This window comes from Anser brachyrhynchus (assembly GCF_964034855.1).
Source record: "Anser brachyrhynchus genome assembly, chromosome: 15".
NCBI classification, from domain to species: Eukaryota; Metazoa; Chordata; class Aves; order Anseriformes; family Anatidae; genus Anser; species Anser brachyrhynchus.
In genome coordinates this window covers 1,418,461-1,439,021 of record NC_137733.1, presented here as the reverse complement: position 1 = coordinate 1,439,021, position 20,561 = coordinate 1,418,461, and the positions used below count along the sequence as shown (strand labels likewise).

Genomic DNA, 20,561 nt, shown 5'->3' with positions numbered 1-20,561 from the left:
TAGTAAAAATGAAATGAATATGAAAGCCAATGCAAATCACTAGTCCCATGTTTGCTCTCCTGGAATAATAAACCTAGTACTAGGTCAGATATCTCAACCAATTGAGAATAAAATTGAGAACTATGCCAAGGAATTAAAAAAATAACTTCTGTGATTCTGAATAATCCTCTCCGAATGCAGTTCATAAAACGCAGTGGATAAAGCACATCTGCAGTCTCCTATCCAAACTGCTTTCCAAGGCAAGGTGTCTCATCAATCCAACAGAAAATCATATGCAAACAGCTGTTTATTCTCACTTTAATTTTTTTTCTTCCTTTTTTTTTTTCCCTGAAATAGATACACTGGGGGACCCAGAATATTGCCTTCTTCAAGCATTTTATGTGTGAAGCTACATAGTTCACAAAAGTAAGATGTCCAAAACTCTGGACTTTTATATTTTTTCCTCTGCAACTGTAATTCCATGCTGCTACCACCACTTGAGAGTCAAAACTAGCAGTCAGCATCTTCCACCTCACTGGGTGCAGGTCACATCCTTTCTTGTTTCATGCTTTACTCAGCATTACCTCTACTAGCACAAAAGACCACACAAGGCCCAAGACACAGGAAAATCATGTATTCGTAACATACTAGTCAAATATTGCAAGCTATTCTTAAGACTAGGAAGAAGAAAATGTGGTCAGTGAACAAGCTATTATTATGCCTTTCCCCAGGGCTAAAAGACCATAGAGGACACTTAATGGGAAGAATCAGTGGTGGAAACTGCCTGGCTTCACAAGGCAGAGGTCTACACAAAGGCCTTTAGCCACTCCTGCTAATACCATCTGGTTTCAAAACTCTATTATATATACATATACACACATACTCAACATTTTAAAGAAGGCGGCAAGTAGGGGATGGAATAAAAAAACAAAGCTCATGGCATACACAAACAGCCAGATATGTCAGACACATATGTCTTTAAGCTGCAACAATTATGGGGAAAAAATAAACTAAGAGAGCTAAATGAATTAAAATCAGTACTAGGCCAGAGGAGAATATCTCCATTACCAAAGAAAGTTGATGAATGACGCCATTACCACAGCCAAAAGACAAATCCATTTTCCCCACTTGAATTCTTGCTTAAGAAATACATTAGTCGTGTCATCAAAAGCAGAGGTACCTACTCTTGACCAACTCATATGGGCTGACTTACAGAGAGCAGATGATGCTATATGGGACCGAGCAAGATTCAGAACGTCATGCGATGTAGTATCAGGAAACCAAAGTGCTACTATTTCTGTAGCCACTGCTTTTGGTGCTGTAAAACTTTAAGTGTTCACTATTGCCAGCGCAATGAGTCCTGAGCAATTTTTATTCCTAAATTATGCATCCAATTTTCTCCTGTTCTTTTAAATACCTCTTTTGTTGGTTTGAGTTTCCCAAGACAGGAGCAAAAACAAAACTTTCCACATTGGCCACCTTTCTAGTCCTATGAAACATGAAACAGTGTAAGGAGTTTTGAGGAGTGTGTTGCTCTCCTACGAGCAACACACTCCTCAAAAGTAGTTCATGTGCCTTTAAAGAGAGGCCTTTTTCATGTTGAAGAGGAGGAATACATTTATAGCACTGAATTGCAGTTCTTGATGCCAGTGGGTCTGCAATCAGGCTTGGTAGATGTGAAAGCCTGAAGGCTTGATCTTGAATTAATTGAAAGTTGGTATCAAAATTTCTATTAATTTAAGGAAAACAGCCCTCTAGCTGACTTGCTCAATCCATCCTCCCATACCCACTCCATCTCTGCTCCTATGCTTGTAGGCGAACTTTGCAGATTGACTACTCTGTCCCTTTCAATAACATAGTGAAACGTGTAGTAATACACTGTCTTATCCAACAGTAAGATTTGCTTAATCTGAAATTTATTCCTCAAGACAACATTAGCCAAAGGAAAGCTCATTATCTTAATTGAAAAGGATAAAAGAGAACATAGGTGTGTTTCTAACATCTCCTGTAGATCCCAAAATGTAAACTATTACATCCAGATTAAGTCAGTTACAGCTTCCAGGCTGCATTTATCTAATGTGCTCTTGGAGATAATTCCTCATTCTCTGAATTGTTTCGCAGGAGTATAAATTCAGTTTTCATAAAAATTCACTCTGATTGCTAAAGCCATTCAAACTCTCTATGATATCTGATACTAAACACAATTCCCCTGCACGTACTTCCTTCTCTTTTCCTTTTAAAATCCGAAGAGATGCTTCTATATAAAAATTAAATGAATTTGCTGCCCAGAAGCCAAATTAAATGTGTTCTTTTATACTCAGCACTCACAGAATAGGGAGAAATAAGAATAAATGAGAGCCATTAATTAAATCTCAGAGGGAACCACAGTGCTGCAAATGGAAAAGAAAACCTATTTTTCCCATAACTACTATTTTATGCTAAATATATCATAATTGCTATTCAAGACCAGATTTGTTTTTCCAACATCACTTTTAATTTGTGATCAGACTGCACACTCTGACTCCTTCCATTCAAACCAAAATATAAGGTTTTTTTGCATTGTGGGTATGTCTGTAGCATAAGCGTGATTGCAAACTGTGCTTTGTATGCCTTCAGGCATATAGCTCCACAAAGAGTCTAGGACAACAGCTTTGACAATTTTTAAGTCTTTTTCAGGCCTGGCCATAGAACGATCAAGCCAGTTAGCACTTATAATCAAACCCCCATCAGAAGCCTGGCATCACTGTGACCCCTCCGTTTGTCAGAGAGGAATTACAGCTCTCTGCAACTTTCACATCCTCGCTTTGCATCATGCGAGGATTACTCACAGCCATTAGCTGAAGGCAATCTTTCCCCTACGGGCATGCTCAGCCCTTTTAATACTACTAATCCCTGAAAGCCTCAAGTCAAGCTCAAACCAAATAAGAAAGGACCTTTAATAAAGAGAGGATCCAAGATCTCTATCCTCAAATTTGAGTGCAAGAAACCAGCAGAGGGAATGCAATCCCCACATGCTTTTAATCACAGAGAAGGCCTGGCAGTGCTTGTGAATGTCCCAACAGCTGCACAGATGTTAGTTCTAAGTTGTACTTACCATCTGATCAAGTAGTTAAACAGTATGGTCCTATCCTCCAAAGCAAATAAGTTTCAAAGCCAAGTTCTAATGGATGACAGCCCAAACAAGATGAAAGAAAATCTTGCACTGAATACACAGCAGAGACATCATAGTTTTACAGTGACAATAACTGACAGGTATAAAACAGTCTGTAGTCTCTGAAAAATAACTAGAACTCTGTGACCAGCAAAGCAAAGATACTAAGTATGTACACATGTCCCCAGTTACTCCTAAAGACAGAACTCTCTTTCTGTACATGCACACAAAATAGAAAATCCTGTTGTGTGCACACATATGCATGATGTTACAGTACACCCTCGTCGCGATACCTAATCTATTCTCAAGGGTTTTCCCTACACTTCATTTTTAGTTTGTCCTCCCACAAGCACGGAGCAAATCTTTTCCTGCTTTCTATTGTGTTAGCACTTTCTGCCCAGACCTTGCTTCTAGAGCTCCTAAGAGCAATTGACGCATTCAACCCCCCATTAATTTGTCTAACCCAATAGGTGAACTTGTATATATTTATCTTCACACTTCTTTACACCAATCAGTTCCATAAGTTGTGCTTTGCTTTTTACTTTAGACCTTGTGCTTTCTCGTTCTCAAGTTCTAGCTATCACCCATGCTTTTAGAGGCAACAATAATTTACAGATAATCCATTTACTCTATTTGAAATACCTTTATTTTCACTCTCATATGGAAGACACTCGATTCCATCCCTCCCATCCCAAACATCCCTCTCCACTTTTCTACTTCTGTCTTGTGAGCTGAGAATCAGAATGTGCTCTATGCCTCATTTGAATGTATGTGTCAATGTGATTCATAAAGAGACAGAGTGTTTTTTGTTGTTCATCCCTTCCTAATTAATTTTTAAGACAGCATTTAGTTTTTGACTACCAATAAGCTCAAGACTGATGTTTTTAGAGAATTACCATTAGCTCAAGATCTTTCTCCTGGTGTGTATACTTCATCACTGTGTGGGGATTGATGCACTGTTATTTTTCTACAGAGTATTAAGTCTGCATTTAACCCAAAGCCAGTATTGTGAGATTTACCTTATAATTAGAAAACTTGTATTTCAGTGGATGACAAAGGACCATTGATTGTCTTAAATAACCTTTCCCTTCTTACAATTACTCTGGAATAAAGAAAGGGTAGATCACTGCATACAAGAACAAATAACCTTCCTTAGACATCTTCTCTGCAGTTCCACATATAATAACCTTTAAAGTCTGGTAAAAACAGTGTTTCACATGACAGCATCAATTCTGTCTATACCCAACTGGCCAAAAAAGAAAATCATTTCAGTCATTCACAGCTTGGAAAAATACAATAATATATTCCCTAAGCTCTCTTTTAACCAAATTATACCAATAACCTTTACTGACTATTCTCAAGCCTTTAAGTGCTGTACAGTTTAACAACAACAAGGCAACTTTTAAATAGGTCAAACTAATCATTTTTAATAACACAAAAAGAGGAAATACAACTCCACCAAATAATTATGTAGGATATGTTTTTGTGCTTTTTTGTTCGTTTGTTTGTTTAATGTACAGAAAGAACACTAAAATGCAAGTTAAATTAACTCCTAATAAATTACTGATTTCAGTGTAATTTCTATTGAATCCTGTTGGTTTTATTCTTAGTAATGTGATTCCACTGGACTTTTCAGCATGGAACACTGTTTTACACCAACTCTTCTCATAAAGATACAGAAAAAAATTTGCTTTTATCATAAAGCAATCCACACTTTCTCAAACATGACTAAAAGATCATAGATATTGAAAATGATATTGTGATGCATTCAAATCTTTTCAGTGAAATTCCATTTTAGGGAGCAGTTCTATTTTCATTTTCATTATGAAGTAGGATTGATAGCAACTTGCAGTGCAGCTCCTCAGTCAGTAGCCATTCTGTTTCTTGTGCATATTGCCTGAGGAGCAAAGATGGGCTTTTCAAAGCATCCAGGACTGACCTAAGCCAAACGCAGTTTTACTATCAGTTTGAATGGAACCAGGCATTACTTTACTATCAGTTTGAATGGGAGTAGCACTAGGTCAAGCAAAGTTAAGAAATATGAACTAGCTGCTACTGAGCACAGGAGTACTGAAAACAGCGTGGATAAAGAGCCACAGAGTCTAACTAAAGTTGAGAGTATTTAAGTCTAATTTATTTTCCTAGCATTATTTCATTCTCTTAAAGTTCTCTGCATTTCTTTTATTCTTATTACATTCAATTACATTTTAGATATTTTTTCCAAGCCAAGAAAACTGCCACTTGCATGTTGAAAATGCTGAAATGAGATGCAGTTGAAATCTGTTTCTTAAAGCTTCTTCCACAGAAAAAAAATAAAAAATGGAATAAGTCAGCCCTTTCCCACACAATTCCGGTTTTGACAAATTGACATTTATAGATGAAGTATGTTCTTCTAAAACATCCTGTTCAGCTCTATTTAAATACATAGCAAATGTGAGCAGTGAAACTATGTGATGCAGCATATTTTATCTGGGTCCCAAATCGTCAAATATTGAACATGGCCACAGGAACCTTATTCAATAACACCACCAAAAACCAAACCAAACCAAAAAACAAAAAACAAAAAACAGTACAGAGCACATTGTTTTTCAGACTTGCGAAGAGAGATCGCTCAGAGAAGGTACCTGAGTTGCAAATAGAATAATTTCCATGTCACTACTTCTCTCGCAGAGGTGTTTAGAATGCCCGATTGCTATTTCAAGTAGAAGTGGGGGAAAAACAGTGTGTTTTTAAACTTGATAGCGTGAAGCTCACTGCAGCCCAAATACAGCCAATTTAGAATGTTTTTACAAACAGCTGGGACAATATAAACACTTTTTCTTTTTACAGATAATTTAGATCTTATTACATGTTGCACAAGCTAGCATTCACGATTAGCATAGGACTAGCTATTGTACCTTAAATTTTTGGATGTTAATTCTTTCTTCAGCATCCAATAGTGCAGATTGCCACAAGCTAATCATATCCATAAGGCTTCACTAGACTAATCAATGAATACTGAATAGGCTGAATTGCTGAATAGGCAAGTATTCCTTTTTTTTTTTTTCCCAAAAAATGCATAACAGAGAACTTCATTCAGTTTTGTAGATCTTCACTAATTCACTATCCTTCATTAGTTTAATAATCATTTTATGAATTAATTCATTCATTTTACAAATCTATTTAATTTTTATGTTTATTGCCAAATGATACGATCAAAATATTTTAACAGGCATTTTTGAACTGATGAGAAGATCCAGAAACAAGTAAATCAAGGAGACAATGAGGAATGCAGTGCAGATTTTATAATATAAAATCTAAATATTAACATAAATTCTTAACACTGCAGGTGACCAATGATGTGGCTAAACAATGGGAGATCATTATTTTATCTTAATTTGTTGCCAAAATTTTATCTAAGATTCTCAGCCACGTCTCAGAAAATCAGGCATAAACATTAGGCAGCCTTCAACACAGTCATTACAATAATGAATTTTAAAGAAAGTCCTGGTAAAGCCTAAGCTGTCATTGTAGCTGAGTATAGACAAGTTTAAAAACTGGCAATATAGTTTTTTCTTAACATTTTTGGAAATTAAAAGAAAAAGCAATCAACAGAAAAACTCAAGTCACATCCTATAGCCACAGTAGTATACTAACAGGGTAGAATCAAGGAATAGATATGGAAGTGCAGAAGATGACTCTCTTTTAAATTAATATTGTACAACAAGCTTCAGTGAACCTGCACACAAGTTGCTAAGCTCCTGTATAACTGTTAGATGCCAAATCAATACATGTTCGAAACAGATCTGTGTCCAACTGAGACAATCCAGAAACGCCTCTTCTATATCTAGAATTTGGATTGCCCAGAATGAAGAAGGAATAGAAGGAGTCAACAATGCAAAAAGAATGAATAGGGAGTATGGGCATAGAAATAGATTGGGAAAAAATGTAGATCATGACTGCAATAAAATTTAAACACCCACTCTGTTTCTTAGTCACCTCTAGACTGCTTCTTAGTGGCTGCTAACCACAGCCCAAAGCTGCTTTGCCCTGATCTCTCTCAGATTTACTGTTTCTATTTGTGGAGAGAAAGGAATATTTGCTTGACTCCACAATTATTATAATGAAGCCCCCCTCCCTTACATCCCCCCCAACTCACCAAAGGCTTTTACTTCAGGTTTAAGGTTTTATAACCTGGAGATTTCCCATACACTCAACCATTAAATCACGTGAACCAAGATACACAACTGGCATCATTAGCCTTCCTTTTGGTGTCTTTCCAGGGTAGTTCATTACAGGTCTCCCAAGTTTAAATTTCCAGAAGATAGCACTCCCTGTTTTGCCAGGGTTATGTTTCCAGGACCTCCAGCTCAAGCAGGATTTTGGCAAACGGCACAGCAATGGGAAGTATGGCATTCCCACCAGTGAAAGCCCAGTGGTGTAACTCTCTGATAAGAGACTAGACCAAACACTGCTGAATGCAGCATCATGTGAAACAGAAAACAAACCTACTGCTTTCTACGGAAGGGTAGAGAGAGACGGCATTTTTAGAAACTGTTTAGAGACTGGACAAAAGTTTTGGAAGCAAGAGTACTTGCTACCACCAACTGGCTGGAGGACCATAAGGAACTAATTTATTTACCGATGTCTCCATTATCGCTTTAGAAATACTCTCAGTTCAGCTATGCACAAACTCACCAACACCAATGGAGTGCTGGCATACCTGGGTCTATGTATTATTATTCAAAAATAAGCAGCATGATCCAGTAAGGGCAGCTCAGCCTCAGACAAATATTTTTCTCAGCAGAGTCAGTGTCAGCATCTCATCCTTTCATAGTATAAACCCTTCATGCCCTGACATTCTTTAAGGTCATTAATAGAACTTGCACAGCATAGCTTGAAAAGCAGCTTGCTCCTCTGAGCATAAACCATGCGTGCCACCACCAATTCTCCCATCCTAGAGGCAGCAAGGCAGGCCCTGCTCTAATTAACAAACTGACATGTTTCTTTGATGCATTAGAAAATATCTCCTGCAAGTGCATGTGGTCTCTATATACCTGTATATAGAACTGTATTATTCTAACATGTAAGGCAGGACCCAAAAGAATAACGCAGCCAAAACAGACAGTGTCTCCACCAATGTGAGTGTCAGGAAGCAATTTACATTGCATCTATCCTAAATACAAGACTCATATCATTCACTTTCATATTTGCTGTTCTTTGCGCATTTTTGCTGCTGTTGATTATGAACAGTGCAAACGATTAAATTCTTCATTCCTGAAGCAGTGTTGTCTGTGTGATTTGTCAGGGAAGCTGCACTTGCACTCCTTTTGATCCACTTATTGCAGCACTGAATTTGCTTTCCTGCTGCATGTGCGATAGGGATTCAGATGTAATCAGTTTGGAGCGATAATACATGTAATTTTGAAATTCATATATAACATACCGCAACTGACTGGGAAATTCACCAGATAAACGATTCATAATAATTATTAGTTGGCTTTAAATATCTTGTGAATTATGTACCTCTAAGAACATACTGCTTGTAGCTGGGACAGAGATCACTGAAACAGTATAATCCATATTTGATGTATGAGGATATTGCAAGAGGTTTATGCCTTTTCTTGCATGATATAGGAGTGTATATCTAAACAAGGGTCTGAACCTAATATTATCATTAATAAATGCTTTTTAAAATGCTTACAAGCCAGGATGAATAAATGCACATTGCAGACTATTTCTCTGTAGAGTCAGAGGTGGAAAAAAAGAGGCCATAAAATATAACAATAAAAACAACGATATTCATGAGTGGAAGTATCTGCCTGCATACGTAATTTACTGATTTTATTAGTTTCCATATACCTGTAAAATAAGTTTGACCTTGTTCTAGCCCTCACGTTATAGTAGTTTGTGTTTGATCAATCATCCCGTTTATATGAATAATTTAGTTCCAGTAATAGCACATTACTCTGAAAAACATAGCAGTAGGGATGTCTCTCTGTACTTAAGTAACACAATAGCTAATGTTATAAACGCAAATTTATTTCCACCTGATAGTGTTTTCAGAACTAGCAAAAGAAAACAGTATATCTAAATTATTTGTTTTTTCTAAAACGCCTTCAGTTTAAGGACAAAAATATTTAAAAAAAAAAATCTCAAAGCTCAGATAAGACTTACACATGGAATTATTCCTGGAGCAGAGTTTGAAGAGAAAAACTTAGTGAACCCGCAGTATTCTAGTTTCTTGGACAACTAGAAAAAAATGGAGCAAAAAAAATGTTTTGGATCAACTTGATTCAAACAGCAGTGTAAAAAAAACAGTGTTTTACCAGACTAATATGCTGTAAGTTGCTTCCCATCAATTTCCTTATAAATTTAATTAAAGGAAGCCAAATTACATAAAAATGCTACGAATCAAAATATTTAGAAGACTTATCATTAAAATGAAAATCAGTATGGCAAGGGACATGATCTTTTCTCTTAAGATTCTCCAAAGAACAAAGTGCTTCAGTTTGTTTATTCTTCTCCTCACCCCTTCACGAATACTGCCAAAGATCAGCAAAACAGTATGATATTTCAGTGGCCATTACATTTTCTTTTTCAACCACTTGGTCTCCCTTCCAAATGAATTGCCTCATCAATTGCTTTGGGAAAATTGCAATGTAGTTCAGCAAACTACATTGGCCTCACTTCAGCCATTCAGCATTATAAAACTTGCAAAGATGCCTGAAAGATGTAGCTCTGGTTCAGCATCAACCAAGCATCCTGCTTTTTGCAGGATGGATATTATTTGACCAAAGACTATTTAGAACTGCATTGAACAGGAACAGAGATTTGTATCTATCTGTCATACATACATTTTTACTCCAGACACAGAAACACCAACATAGCTTAAAGTTAGTTTGGGATTCTTAGCAAACTAAAAGCAGAGGTTAGAGTCATCTGCTGAGCTCAGACTGCAAGGTGGAGCTGAGCAGGTAGCAAGGTGGAGAAGAAATATTAATAAATGCTTCAAATTAAGCCAAAAAAAAAAAAAAAAAAGAAAAGGAAAAAAGGAATTAAACAAATAGTAGCATAGTAAATATACAAAAAGTCTGCAGTACTACATCTAGCCTCTGCAAAGACCAGAGTCTTTCAATGAATTGCTGTTTTACCATTAGTACAGACTGCAGATACTGGGGGGAAAACACTTCTGAATATATTCACGATTGATCACACAGGGAAAAAAAATAAGAGATCCAGTCAAGCAAAATATTTGTATAAGGGTTTGTTTTTCCACAACAAATGCTTAGTGTAGTTAATGTGTTTCTAACACTGTATTGCCAATTATCTCCCACAAAACCTGAAGGATTCCTTTCACCTGCAAATTTAGAAGCACAAGTACTGAATAGTATGGGGACTGGACTAACAAACCCCAAACCCACAAGGCCTCTTCTCTGGCGCTGCCCCACAGGCTTCCCAACAGCCTGGCGCACTTCTCAGCTCTGTGTACCCTTTGCGTCTTCTCCTCGTCCTCCCCACCTTTCCTGCCTGCTTTCTTTAAAATCTAATACCCACCCATTTCAGCACTCTGGTCAAGTGAGCTGGCCCACCAGGTCTGCGTTATTCCAGTCATGAAGCTAGTTCCTTCTGCTCGCTTCCTAGGTTTCATTTATTTGTGCACATATACTCAAGATAGACCTCTTTCTGCCCTGTTTTACTATTCCTGAGGTTTGTCTTGTTCCGTCACCCTGCACTGTTCACTTTCAATCCCTGCCCACCACTACCTCACTTCATGGTCTGTAACCCCCCTCCCATCATTCCTAGTTTCAAGCTCTCCTCGCCAGGCCGGCAGCCTGCTAGCAAAGGCGCCCTTGCTTTTCCAGGTGGATCCCACCTGTCCCCAGCAGTCCTTGGTTCTCAGAAAAGGTCCCATGTTTGCAGAATCCAAAGCCCAATCAGCAACACAGGCTTCACAACCAGGTGAAGAACCTGTAGGACCCACCAGGTCCTCCCCAGGCCTTTCCTCTCATCAGCAGGCCAAGGAGACCCCAGCTGGGCACCCTGCTCCAAGCCTCCCCAGCACTACTGCTGACTCTGATGGGGATAACCAGAAGGGGTTTGAGCCCCAGATTTGGGAAAACCCCAGCAGGTTCTCCACAGCACCCTAGCCCTGGGCCCTCAACACACACTCTGGGAGCAGGTCAAGGCCTCTGTGCCCCGCAGAGGGGTCTCTCCCACTGCCATCCCTCTCTGTGTCTGTCCGCTGCAGATGTGTTGTTCTGGTGCAAGTCCCTCTGCTGCCTCCCCAGACAGCTTTCACCCCTCAGCTGCTAACGGGGCACTAAGCCTCTTCTGCAGCCACAGATCTGGAGGAGAAGATGACATTCCTCACAGGGGCCGTCACCAACCTTCAGCCTCCACCATCTTGAGCATCTCTATACCAAGCATGCCCACCAGCTGCCCCTTCACTGCCCAGCAATGTGGGTTTGGGCACTCATCTCCACAGTGTCTCCATGAAGATTCTTTCAGTTTCTCTCCACCCCCAACAGCCACCCAGCCTGATCACCAGCTTCTCAGTCAGGACAGCCAACTCCCTGCCGCAGCCTGTCCCAGGCCTGGGCAGGGCACCTGAGGCCCGCTGGTGCTGCAAATGGCACCTTCTGGCACATCAACTGCCTCGGCCTAGCTGGGGAGCTCCCTCCTGGGTGCTCTGTGGGCCACAAGCAACCAGCCCACAACACCCACTGTGGTGGTCTCCCTTCAGAAACTGCTGAGGCCTAAAGGCTCCCAGAGGAAGACTGATCCCCTAAAATGAACCTATTATTACTTATACCTACTTCATGTTCATTTTAATGGCTACCCAACAGCAGGGCTGTAAATAGCTGCTCAACCCCCCGTAAAAACCATTTCCAATTAAACATGGTTAGTACATTTGGAATTAGATCTGGCAAGGAACGTCAGGAACAACAAGAAGGGCTTCTTCAAATACATCAGCAGAAAAAGGGAGACTGAGGAAAATGTCAGCCTGCCAAGAAGGCCAATATTATCCAGGGGTGCATTTGGAAGAGTGTTGCTAGCAGGTCAAGGGAGGTGATCCTCCCTCTCTACTCAGCCCTGGTGAGGCCACACCTGGAGTATTGTGTCCAGTTCTGGGGTCCCTAGTACAAGAGGGACATAGAACTACTGGAGCAAATTCAGAGGAGGGCTACGAAGATGATTAGAGACTGGAGCACCTGTCGTACAAGGAAAGTCTGAGAGAATTGGGCCTGTTTAGCCTGGAAAAGAGAAGACTGAGGGGAGACCTCATTAACATGTATGAATATTTGAGAGGAGGGTGTCAAGAGGATGGAGCCAGTCTCTTTTCAGTTGTGCCCAGCAATAGGATGGGAGGCAATGGGCACAAACAGAAGTACACAAAGTTCTGGCTGAACATGAGAGGACACTTCTTTATTGTGAGGGTGACAGAGCACTGGAACAGGTTGCCCAGAGAAGCTGTGGAGCGTCCTCTGGAGATATTCAAAACCTGCCTGGATGCCATCCTGTGCAACGTGCTCTAGGTGATCCTGCTCAGCAGGTGGGTTGGACTGGATGATTTTCAGAGGTCCCTTCCAACCTCAGCCATTCTGTGATTCTGTCCCTGTCCTCTTCCCACTAATTTCAGTGGTGCCATACTAGACTTTGAAGAACCATTGATTTAGGAGGAGCTGGTGTACTGAACACCTTAGAAGGTAAGCCTTTCAATGCAAAACAGCTTAGAAGAGCTCCTGACATTCTCTAACTTCTAATTTGCTGAAGTAGTTTCAGCAAGTTGACTTACATTGCACAGCTGCGTTTATGACCAATCCATGACTGAGGACTACCCAGCTAGATCTTTATCACAAACTGCACAAGCCAACAACGTATTGGTCCAGAGATTTTTATTGATACAAATCCTCCTCTGAGGTAATTTGTCTGGATCAAAACTTGCCATGTCGATTTGTAAACTTAATTAACTGTGGTCTCAATAAGAGCCAAGATTAGGAACATCATGATTAATTAGATGCTTTTAGGTAACGCAATGGTTGAACTAGTTAAATAAAAATAGTGGAGAAGCTGGCAAGATAACACTCCACTGATGGATGCAGTTTCATACTGCAAAAGCAAATGCAGGGAGCATTATACATTAGCAAAATAGAAATAACTACAGCATTAATCATTGGCAGTATTTAAGGTATACGCAACTCTTTTCTATATAGAGACATAGTTACTCTAACAATATTTTCCTACCCTGGAAAAAAGGAATCTTCAGCCTCTCGATATGATGTCAGAATATAACGATGATCTTTAATCTCAGATAAGAAATTAGGGACCAGTCCTACTAAGAATATATTTGTGAGATGATATATTACATGGATGAAGAAAATTCACTATCTTTTCCTCTTATTTGTGTTTCTGTAGTATGCATTTCATTATAGTACTGAACCAGTATTGCCCATCAATACCAATTATTGGACCATTTTAAAGGTGTCCTTTGATTGAGGTGTTATGTTTTCATGAATCCTACGTTTTTATAATATGATAACATATGAACACACACCACATAGAAATTCTAAACATTCTGGTCACTGGAGAGAACTCTGGGAGTAACACAGGCACTGACCATTGTAGCAGAAACCCTAACCGGCTCCTTCTTTTCAAGAGTTTAGAATTGCACCAGTGCAGATTTCTGTGAAATGGTTTGACATACCTGGTTCTACGCTGTTCCTTTTCAAGTTAAAGCTCTTCCCTCTATCTTTTGCAAATTTTACTGTAGTAAGATTTGACCATTCCTCTGCTAGGAAAGCATTTTAAAAACACAGAATATTATTATGTATTTACAAGAAGAGTTGCTACACAACAGTCAGAATCTCATGTATGCATTAGGACTCTGGTTCACAAAAGTTAGGAAGAAATTTCTACAGCTTAAATACTTCTGGAGAATTTAATCAAACCATTGTATGTGTTAGCATCTAGGAACATACTATATTGGCAAATTGGGTGGAGAACATTTCTTTAGGTCAGCAAGTAACTGGTAACAGCCAAATGGATTTAGCACTGGTCTCAATAATCTATCTTCGTTCTGCAAAGACCTTGCAGGCATCATTTCTCATTTGTCCCTGTTTTCCCTTCCACCCTCTCTATCTCAGCTTGGACAGTTAAATTGGACTAAAAAACACTTTGATATGGTACAATTAAACTAAGTGTTTGAATTCTAGGACAGAAAGACTTTAGCCTAACTGAATTTTTTGGATCGTAAGTGCAATACAAACCAGAAGATAATGAATACTTTCTATAGGCAAGTAACATGAGTTTTTAATCACGTGTGTTATTTCCTTATTTTCCACCACAATTCTTTAGACTAAGAAGATTTTGTGGATGGATATTTCTTATCAAGTTGATTCATGGTGGTATCTTGTCACATTTTTTGGAAAGAAGTCATAGCACTCATTTTTGTTCTAACTCGACAACAGCCTCGTGAATTACAACAGGATGAATTTGATCCAGATGCTGCAGCTACTCACTGTCCCAGGCATTGCTCTTTTTACTGTGATGGTAGTGATAACTGCTAATAAGTGCTGAGACTGAATTGTATAGGGAAATTCTAAAATTATTGGAGTCAAAAATCTGCAAAAAGGATAGAAAAAAATCAAGACAATTATAAAATATTTAAAATTAAAATTATTATTAAATAAATAAAATATTCAAAATTGCAGAGCTTTTTAGGAAAAAAAAAAGAAGGTAAAACTATATATGCCACGTATTTTCTTTTATTCTCACTACAAAAACAGAACTGCAACTGAGGAGCTGACAAACTCGATCATTTGCAGTGAGTCACAATTAAATGGAGGCTGCCAGACTCAATTAACATATCAGTTTAGTGCAGATAGCGTTCTGTCAAACCAAAGGGAGAACTGTTTTTTTCAGGTCCCAGGAATATATTGCTTCTTGCTGGGGGGGGGGGGCGGAAAAAAAGCTCATGGAGCATTTCCAACACTGTTGCCACTGTTTAACAGTAAGTTGGAAACAAAAGCCTAAAAATTGTAGCCGATTAGGAATCTGCATATTAAATGTCGACCAAAAACAGGCATACTGAAACACTTGCATGCATGTCCACAATAAGTCATCTGAATGTATGGTAGAGACATTGGTTGCTATGCTTTCAATCTAATGGGGGGGGTGGGGTGGGAACTGAGTTTGGTGCTTTTTTTTTTTTAAAGTAATCATGGTGAAAAAAAACGGTTTCCTTAAAGTATAGGAGTACCTTTTAAAGGGGAGCATCTGGATCTATTTTATTATAACTAGTAAGTATTGCACTGTTAGGAGTTGAGTACACTCTGTAGGCATATATAAAGTTTTCCTCCTCCACCCAGCCACATTTCAACAAAATTTAACATTCTTTGCTAAATTCAGTTCAAAATGGCCAATAGACTCCAAATTTGCAGTGAGATGGGGTCAACAGACAGCAGAAAAGCCCATAAACCTCTTTCCCTTAAGACACCAAGCTACAAAATAATACGTAATTTGGGCCAGAAGTGGATGACTGTGGAAGCATGAGGTAACAAGAGTCAGCAGACACAAAAGCAGTGGATGTTACAAGATTTTCTTTAATTCAAAGGGCATGGCATGGGACTCTTTTCCACTATCTAAATTTCAGATCAGTCCATCTGAGTGAGGCCTGGCAGCAGCCTTGCTCTTTCCAGAAGAAAATGAATCTACTTCTCTTCTTCCAAAAGGTTGAAAACCATTCAGCATCTTCAGCTACTAAATACCTTACTTACATTCTCATACATCACTTTAATACCTGCAGACAGTTTGAGCATACTTATTATCCTGAATCTTGAGGAAAAAAAACAAGTAAGAACAGAAAACCCTCACTTTCCCTGCTTTTTTTTTTTTTTAATTCAAAAGTTTCACAGAACCTTAAAAACACTACATAAAGAGAGGAGGAATTGATGGCCAAATGAGCACTAGCTTCCTGAGAAGATCTTGCACATGTAACTCACCCCATAAAGCATTTGGCTCTATGCTCAGTGTTGTGTCAAGGATAAGAGAAAAATGAAGAAGACATTATTTTCTCTCTCACAACGGAGTGTGGCAGGACTGTAAAGAAGCAGTAAACTCTGCTGCTGTTTGTGTTTTTATTTATTTTTTAAGGGAGACTGAAGTCTCTTTAAGGCAGCCACACACCTGCCTTAATAAGACTAGTCAATAGTTTAGTCATTTAGCAGCTCAGTTTCAGAAAATCTGGCACAATCACTGCTCCTGAAGTATAATGACTGCTACAAACTTCAGAAAAAAGCTCCCTCACCAAATGGCTACAGTCTTTTTTCTCTCTGTTTTGTTTAATTTTAACAGGAGAAGTAATAAGTGCTGTTGCTGATAGCATTGTTCTGTTTACCCCCTTTGGCAAAAAAGATGTTAGCATTTCAGTGCCACTTACCCTGTCGCTTTTCATTCCCATTCCTCACAGACTTCCCCTACTTTCTGCTTGCCTTGGAAATAAGTATTGTGACTCTCTGTAAATAAGTATTGTGTCTCGCAGCTAACGGTCAGGCTTCCAGAGCTGACAGCCAATTAACCATCTTTTGGCTGCTCTTGGAGCATGGGTCTTCTGCCAACATCTGAACCCAATCCATGAAAATCAGCTCTATCTAAGCACAGATGTTTTCTTGATTGCTTTCTGCAGACAAAAGAGGACAATGAACCTAGCTGCCTGTGTACATTTCCCAAATGTGCACTGGCATCTCTATCTGACCATGAATTTCATACAGGAATTGACATGAATTGCAACATTGTGATGTGTTTGTATTACTTATCCAAAGAAATCCAAAAAAAGAAAGAAAAAAAATGTAAAAACTTTAAAATCATCCTCCGTTGCTTGCTAGCTGACAATTTATTAAACATTAGAAACTTTCAATATATGGACCTCAGACACATTAGCTCTAGGGAATCTCTTAATATCTATAATACTCTTTCTCATTAGGAAAGAGATAAACAATTCAGAACATTTTGATATTACCCTGCTGCAGTCAGGAAAACATTTTTACATTAACTATTTAATTTTATGGCACTGTCTGCACTATTCTTTGCTTTGACAACAACAGAATTAAAGGACAAGGGAAAAACGATTCCCTCTAACAGAGCTTAATTCCAGGCCTAACTTAAAGGTTCAAATGTTACGCGCTTATGGAAAGATAATAATTTTTTTTAATAACTCCATGGAAGTATGCCCTGAAGGAATGAAACTTAGAAGACATGAATAGGTCATCTAAGAGAATTTGTGTTTGAAACTGAAGAAACGTTGACAGCTGCAAAGGAGTAGTTATTATGCATATTATCCAGTGATGTATTCATACAAAATACTTAGACAGCCTTGGGAACCAGGGCTAGAAGCTGGCACTAAGCAGCCTCAGGAAGCACTTTCTCATGTTCTAAATCTCTTTCTTTAGCTATTTAACCTTTCTCTCTTATCTCTGTGGACTCAGAAGTCACCTCATCTCACTGGCCTTTCACCTGGGGCTAGCAGACTCCTTTCAGAGAGAAGGAAGTCTAGTGCTGGGCTTTAGCTTTCAAGTCTGTGGTGGTTTTACTGTGCTAGGCAGCTGAACACCACAACCACTCTCTCACTCCCCCTCCTTAGAAGAAGAGGGGAAGAAGTAAAGGAAAGAACAACTCACGGGTTGAGATAAGAATAATTTAATAAAAGGGAAAAAATAATTATTAAGGAAAGATTATTATTAATTAAACAATTTAACTAAAGGGAAAAAAGGGAAAGGGGAAAAGGGAGGAGGAAAGGGACAAAACAAAACAAGTAAAGGCAATGTGCAAGTGCAGAGGAAAGAAATTACTCTCTACTTGCCACAAATGAGCGATGCTTGACCATGTCCTTGAAGCAGGGCCTCAACAAACATAGCAGGTGTTCAGGAGGACAGACGTTTTCACAACAAGAGCCCACCCCTCCCCTCTGCTTCCTTTTTCCACCTTTTATTGCTGAGTGTGACATCATATGGTATGGAATATCCCTTTGTTTGGTTTAGGTCAGCTGCCCTGGTGATGTTTCTTTCTCACGTTTTTGCCCACCCCTAGGAGGGTTAGAGAGAGTCCTGATGCTGTGCCAGCACTGCTCAGCAGCAGACACAACACTGGTGTGATACCAGTGCTGCTCTAGCTACAAGTGCAGAGCACAGCACTGTACGGGCTGCTGCAGGGAAAGTTAACATCCCTGCTAGACCCAGTATAAGGTCCTACCTAACCTGCATAACATTTGCAAAACAATTAGGTGCTAAATTGCATCTAGCTTAGATAATATGCTAACACTGATACACATTCACATGTATTTTTTAATGTTAATTTTCTTTTCCATCATCTAAGAGCACACCACCAATAATTTCACAGTATTTTGAAAAACTATTTTGAAAAACTATTTTGAAAAAAGTGTTTGGAAAATAAGAAAGCAAAGCTTCTCTTTCTCTAGTAAAACAGTCATAGCATTAGCTATTAGGAAAGGATGGAGATAAGACCCTGCACCCACTACCCCCACACAATATATGAACATACAAGTGAACACACACAAAAGCACTATAGCAGTGACTAAATTTGAACAGCACTTCACTTTTTTTATAGTCACATACAGGCATGTACTGCTCTGTTCTTACATAATGACAAACCAAAATTAATGAGCTTTCCACTTTTTCTTTTGATCTCCTATAACCATTAGTGTAACCACTAGGCAACGCCACCACTAACCAAACACACGTGTGCTCCACACACATTACAGCCTTTTTCATGTTTACCGAAATCTAGCAAATAGCTCCACCTAAGAAGACAAGCTATTTGATGAACAGCCAGTTGTTTAAGCAAGTTATGCAGTCACAAACTAAGAGGCATATAAGGATGTGGCGCTCATCCAGGTCAAGAGCCCATTTAGCTCCATCTCCTATCTGCAGCAGTGGCTGAGTACAGATGCTGATGCACTTGCAGCTTCAAGTGCTTCATTCACAGTGTCTGGTACTTATTGCAATAAAGCCATGACATACTATACAGTTTATAAGAATTCAGTCTATTTTCTGGGCCTGACCACGACACGGGCGATGCTTTATAAAACATGAATGTGCAACAGTTGGCAGGGGATCCATCATCTTCAGTCATATTCAATCCCTCTTAGGCCTTGGCAAGTGTACAAGAGCAACAGATATCTTACATGCAGCTCAGGTGTGGTGTAGGACACTTCTGCTCTTACTGCAGGCCTCAGCAGTCACAAGTGCTGGTGCCAAGGAAACCCACTCTATTTAATTTAATTTGCTAGAAACAAGTGATATTTATGAGAATTTTCTCTTCCTCAAGTAAAGTAAATTTATTACCGGAATGGAGGCCAAGTCCACTAAGACCTTGCTATCCACATCTGCCATCATTGTTCAATGTACCGTGGAATAATCAGGAGCATTTCCATTTTGCAGGATTTTATATTTGAATTGATTGAAAGTTGTAGTTCTTGCCAGCCAGCAAACATACAAGACATCAGTTTGGGAAATTATTCAAAGAAAGTTTAAACTTTAAACACTATCTGTTTTATCACTGAGTCTTTTGTTGGAGAACCGGGACAGACATAAGTAATTCTTGGCACACAGTGAATTCAAAAGTGAGTTTATAGTTTGAAATTATTTTTGCTGGCAGTTATTAGTAACAGAGATTCCAACAGCTTGGTAGTTAAAATGTAATTAAAGTAGTACTCATATTTAAACACTAGCTCTACTCATTTCAAATGCACATATTGACAAATATCAGTGAGTGACTGACTACCACAGAGAAGTTAATAGTGCAGCATTAAGAACAGGTGCTGTGATTCAAAATGCTTTTCATGGTGTAAAAAACAAAAGCTTCAGCTAAAAAGAAAAGGTGCATTTTGACATGCAAAACACTATTGCATGGCAAATTCATAAGGGAACCAAAGGAACAGATACAGCTCATTGAATAAATGGAGTTCATTAGTGAAATTGTCAGTGTATATTCTCATGTACTATTCAAAGGCATTTGCAGATGTATCCAGCATGGCAAAAAGTTATTTGCCTTTGCTCTAATTTTGAGATTTGTCCTGCCACATTTGGCAAACAATGAAATTCAAACAATGGCCTGTCTTCACATCTCATATTCATCCATTTTCCCATTTGGCTGGAGTGCCATAATAATCAGGTTTTGTTATCCATCAGATATGCACTTGAGCATTTAGAATGATCAATATTTTGTCATCACTTATTTAACGTTTAATTTGAAATTTGTTTCATTCTTCACTGGCAAACTGGAATTTTTGTGTTCAAATGGAAGCATTTCAGGCTAATTTCAAGTGTATAAGCATGGCACAGAACCACATCTGTATTCTGACTCAATTTAGCACCAACTTTGACAGACTTTTTCAGAACATTTGTGTCCAATAGTTATTTTCAGGGTCAAAGTT

General features: G+C 38.8%; 1 protein-coding gene across 5 annotated transcripts in view; it reads right to left on the bottom strand.

Annotated features, from left to right (window-relative positions):
* The window catches only part of LOC308178411 (uncharacterized protein), a 112,588-nt gene extending 95,944 nt beyond the window's left edge, over positions 1-16,644 (bottom strand). For 3 of the 5 annotated variants that reach the window (XR_013939742.1, XR_013939743.1, XM_080556999.1), the window contains exons 1-2: positions 16,551-16,644; positions 9,287-9,361 (exon numbers count right to left, since the gene is read on the bottom strand). Coding sequence is in view for 1 of the 5 variants with exons in the window: in XM_080556999.1 (XP_080413125.1) it covers positions 9,287-9,361; positions 16,551-16,571 (96 nt within the window). In the remaining 4 variants the exon portion in view is untranslated. The remainder of the gene's footprint in view (positions 1-9,286; positions 9,362-16,550) is intronic. The other 2 variants (XR_013939744.1, XR_013939745.1) reach the window with 1 other exon arrangement.
* Between the last annotated feature and the right edge of the window lie 3,917 nt (positions 16,645-20,561).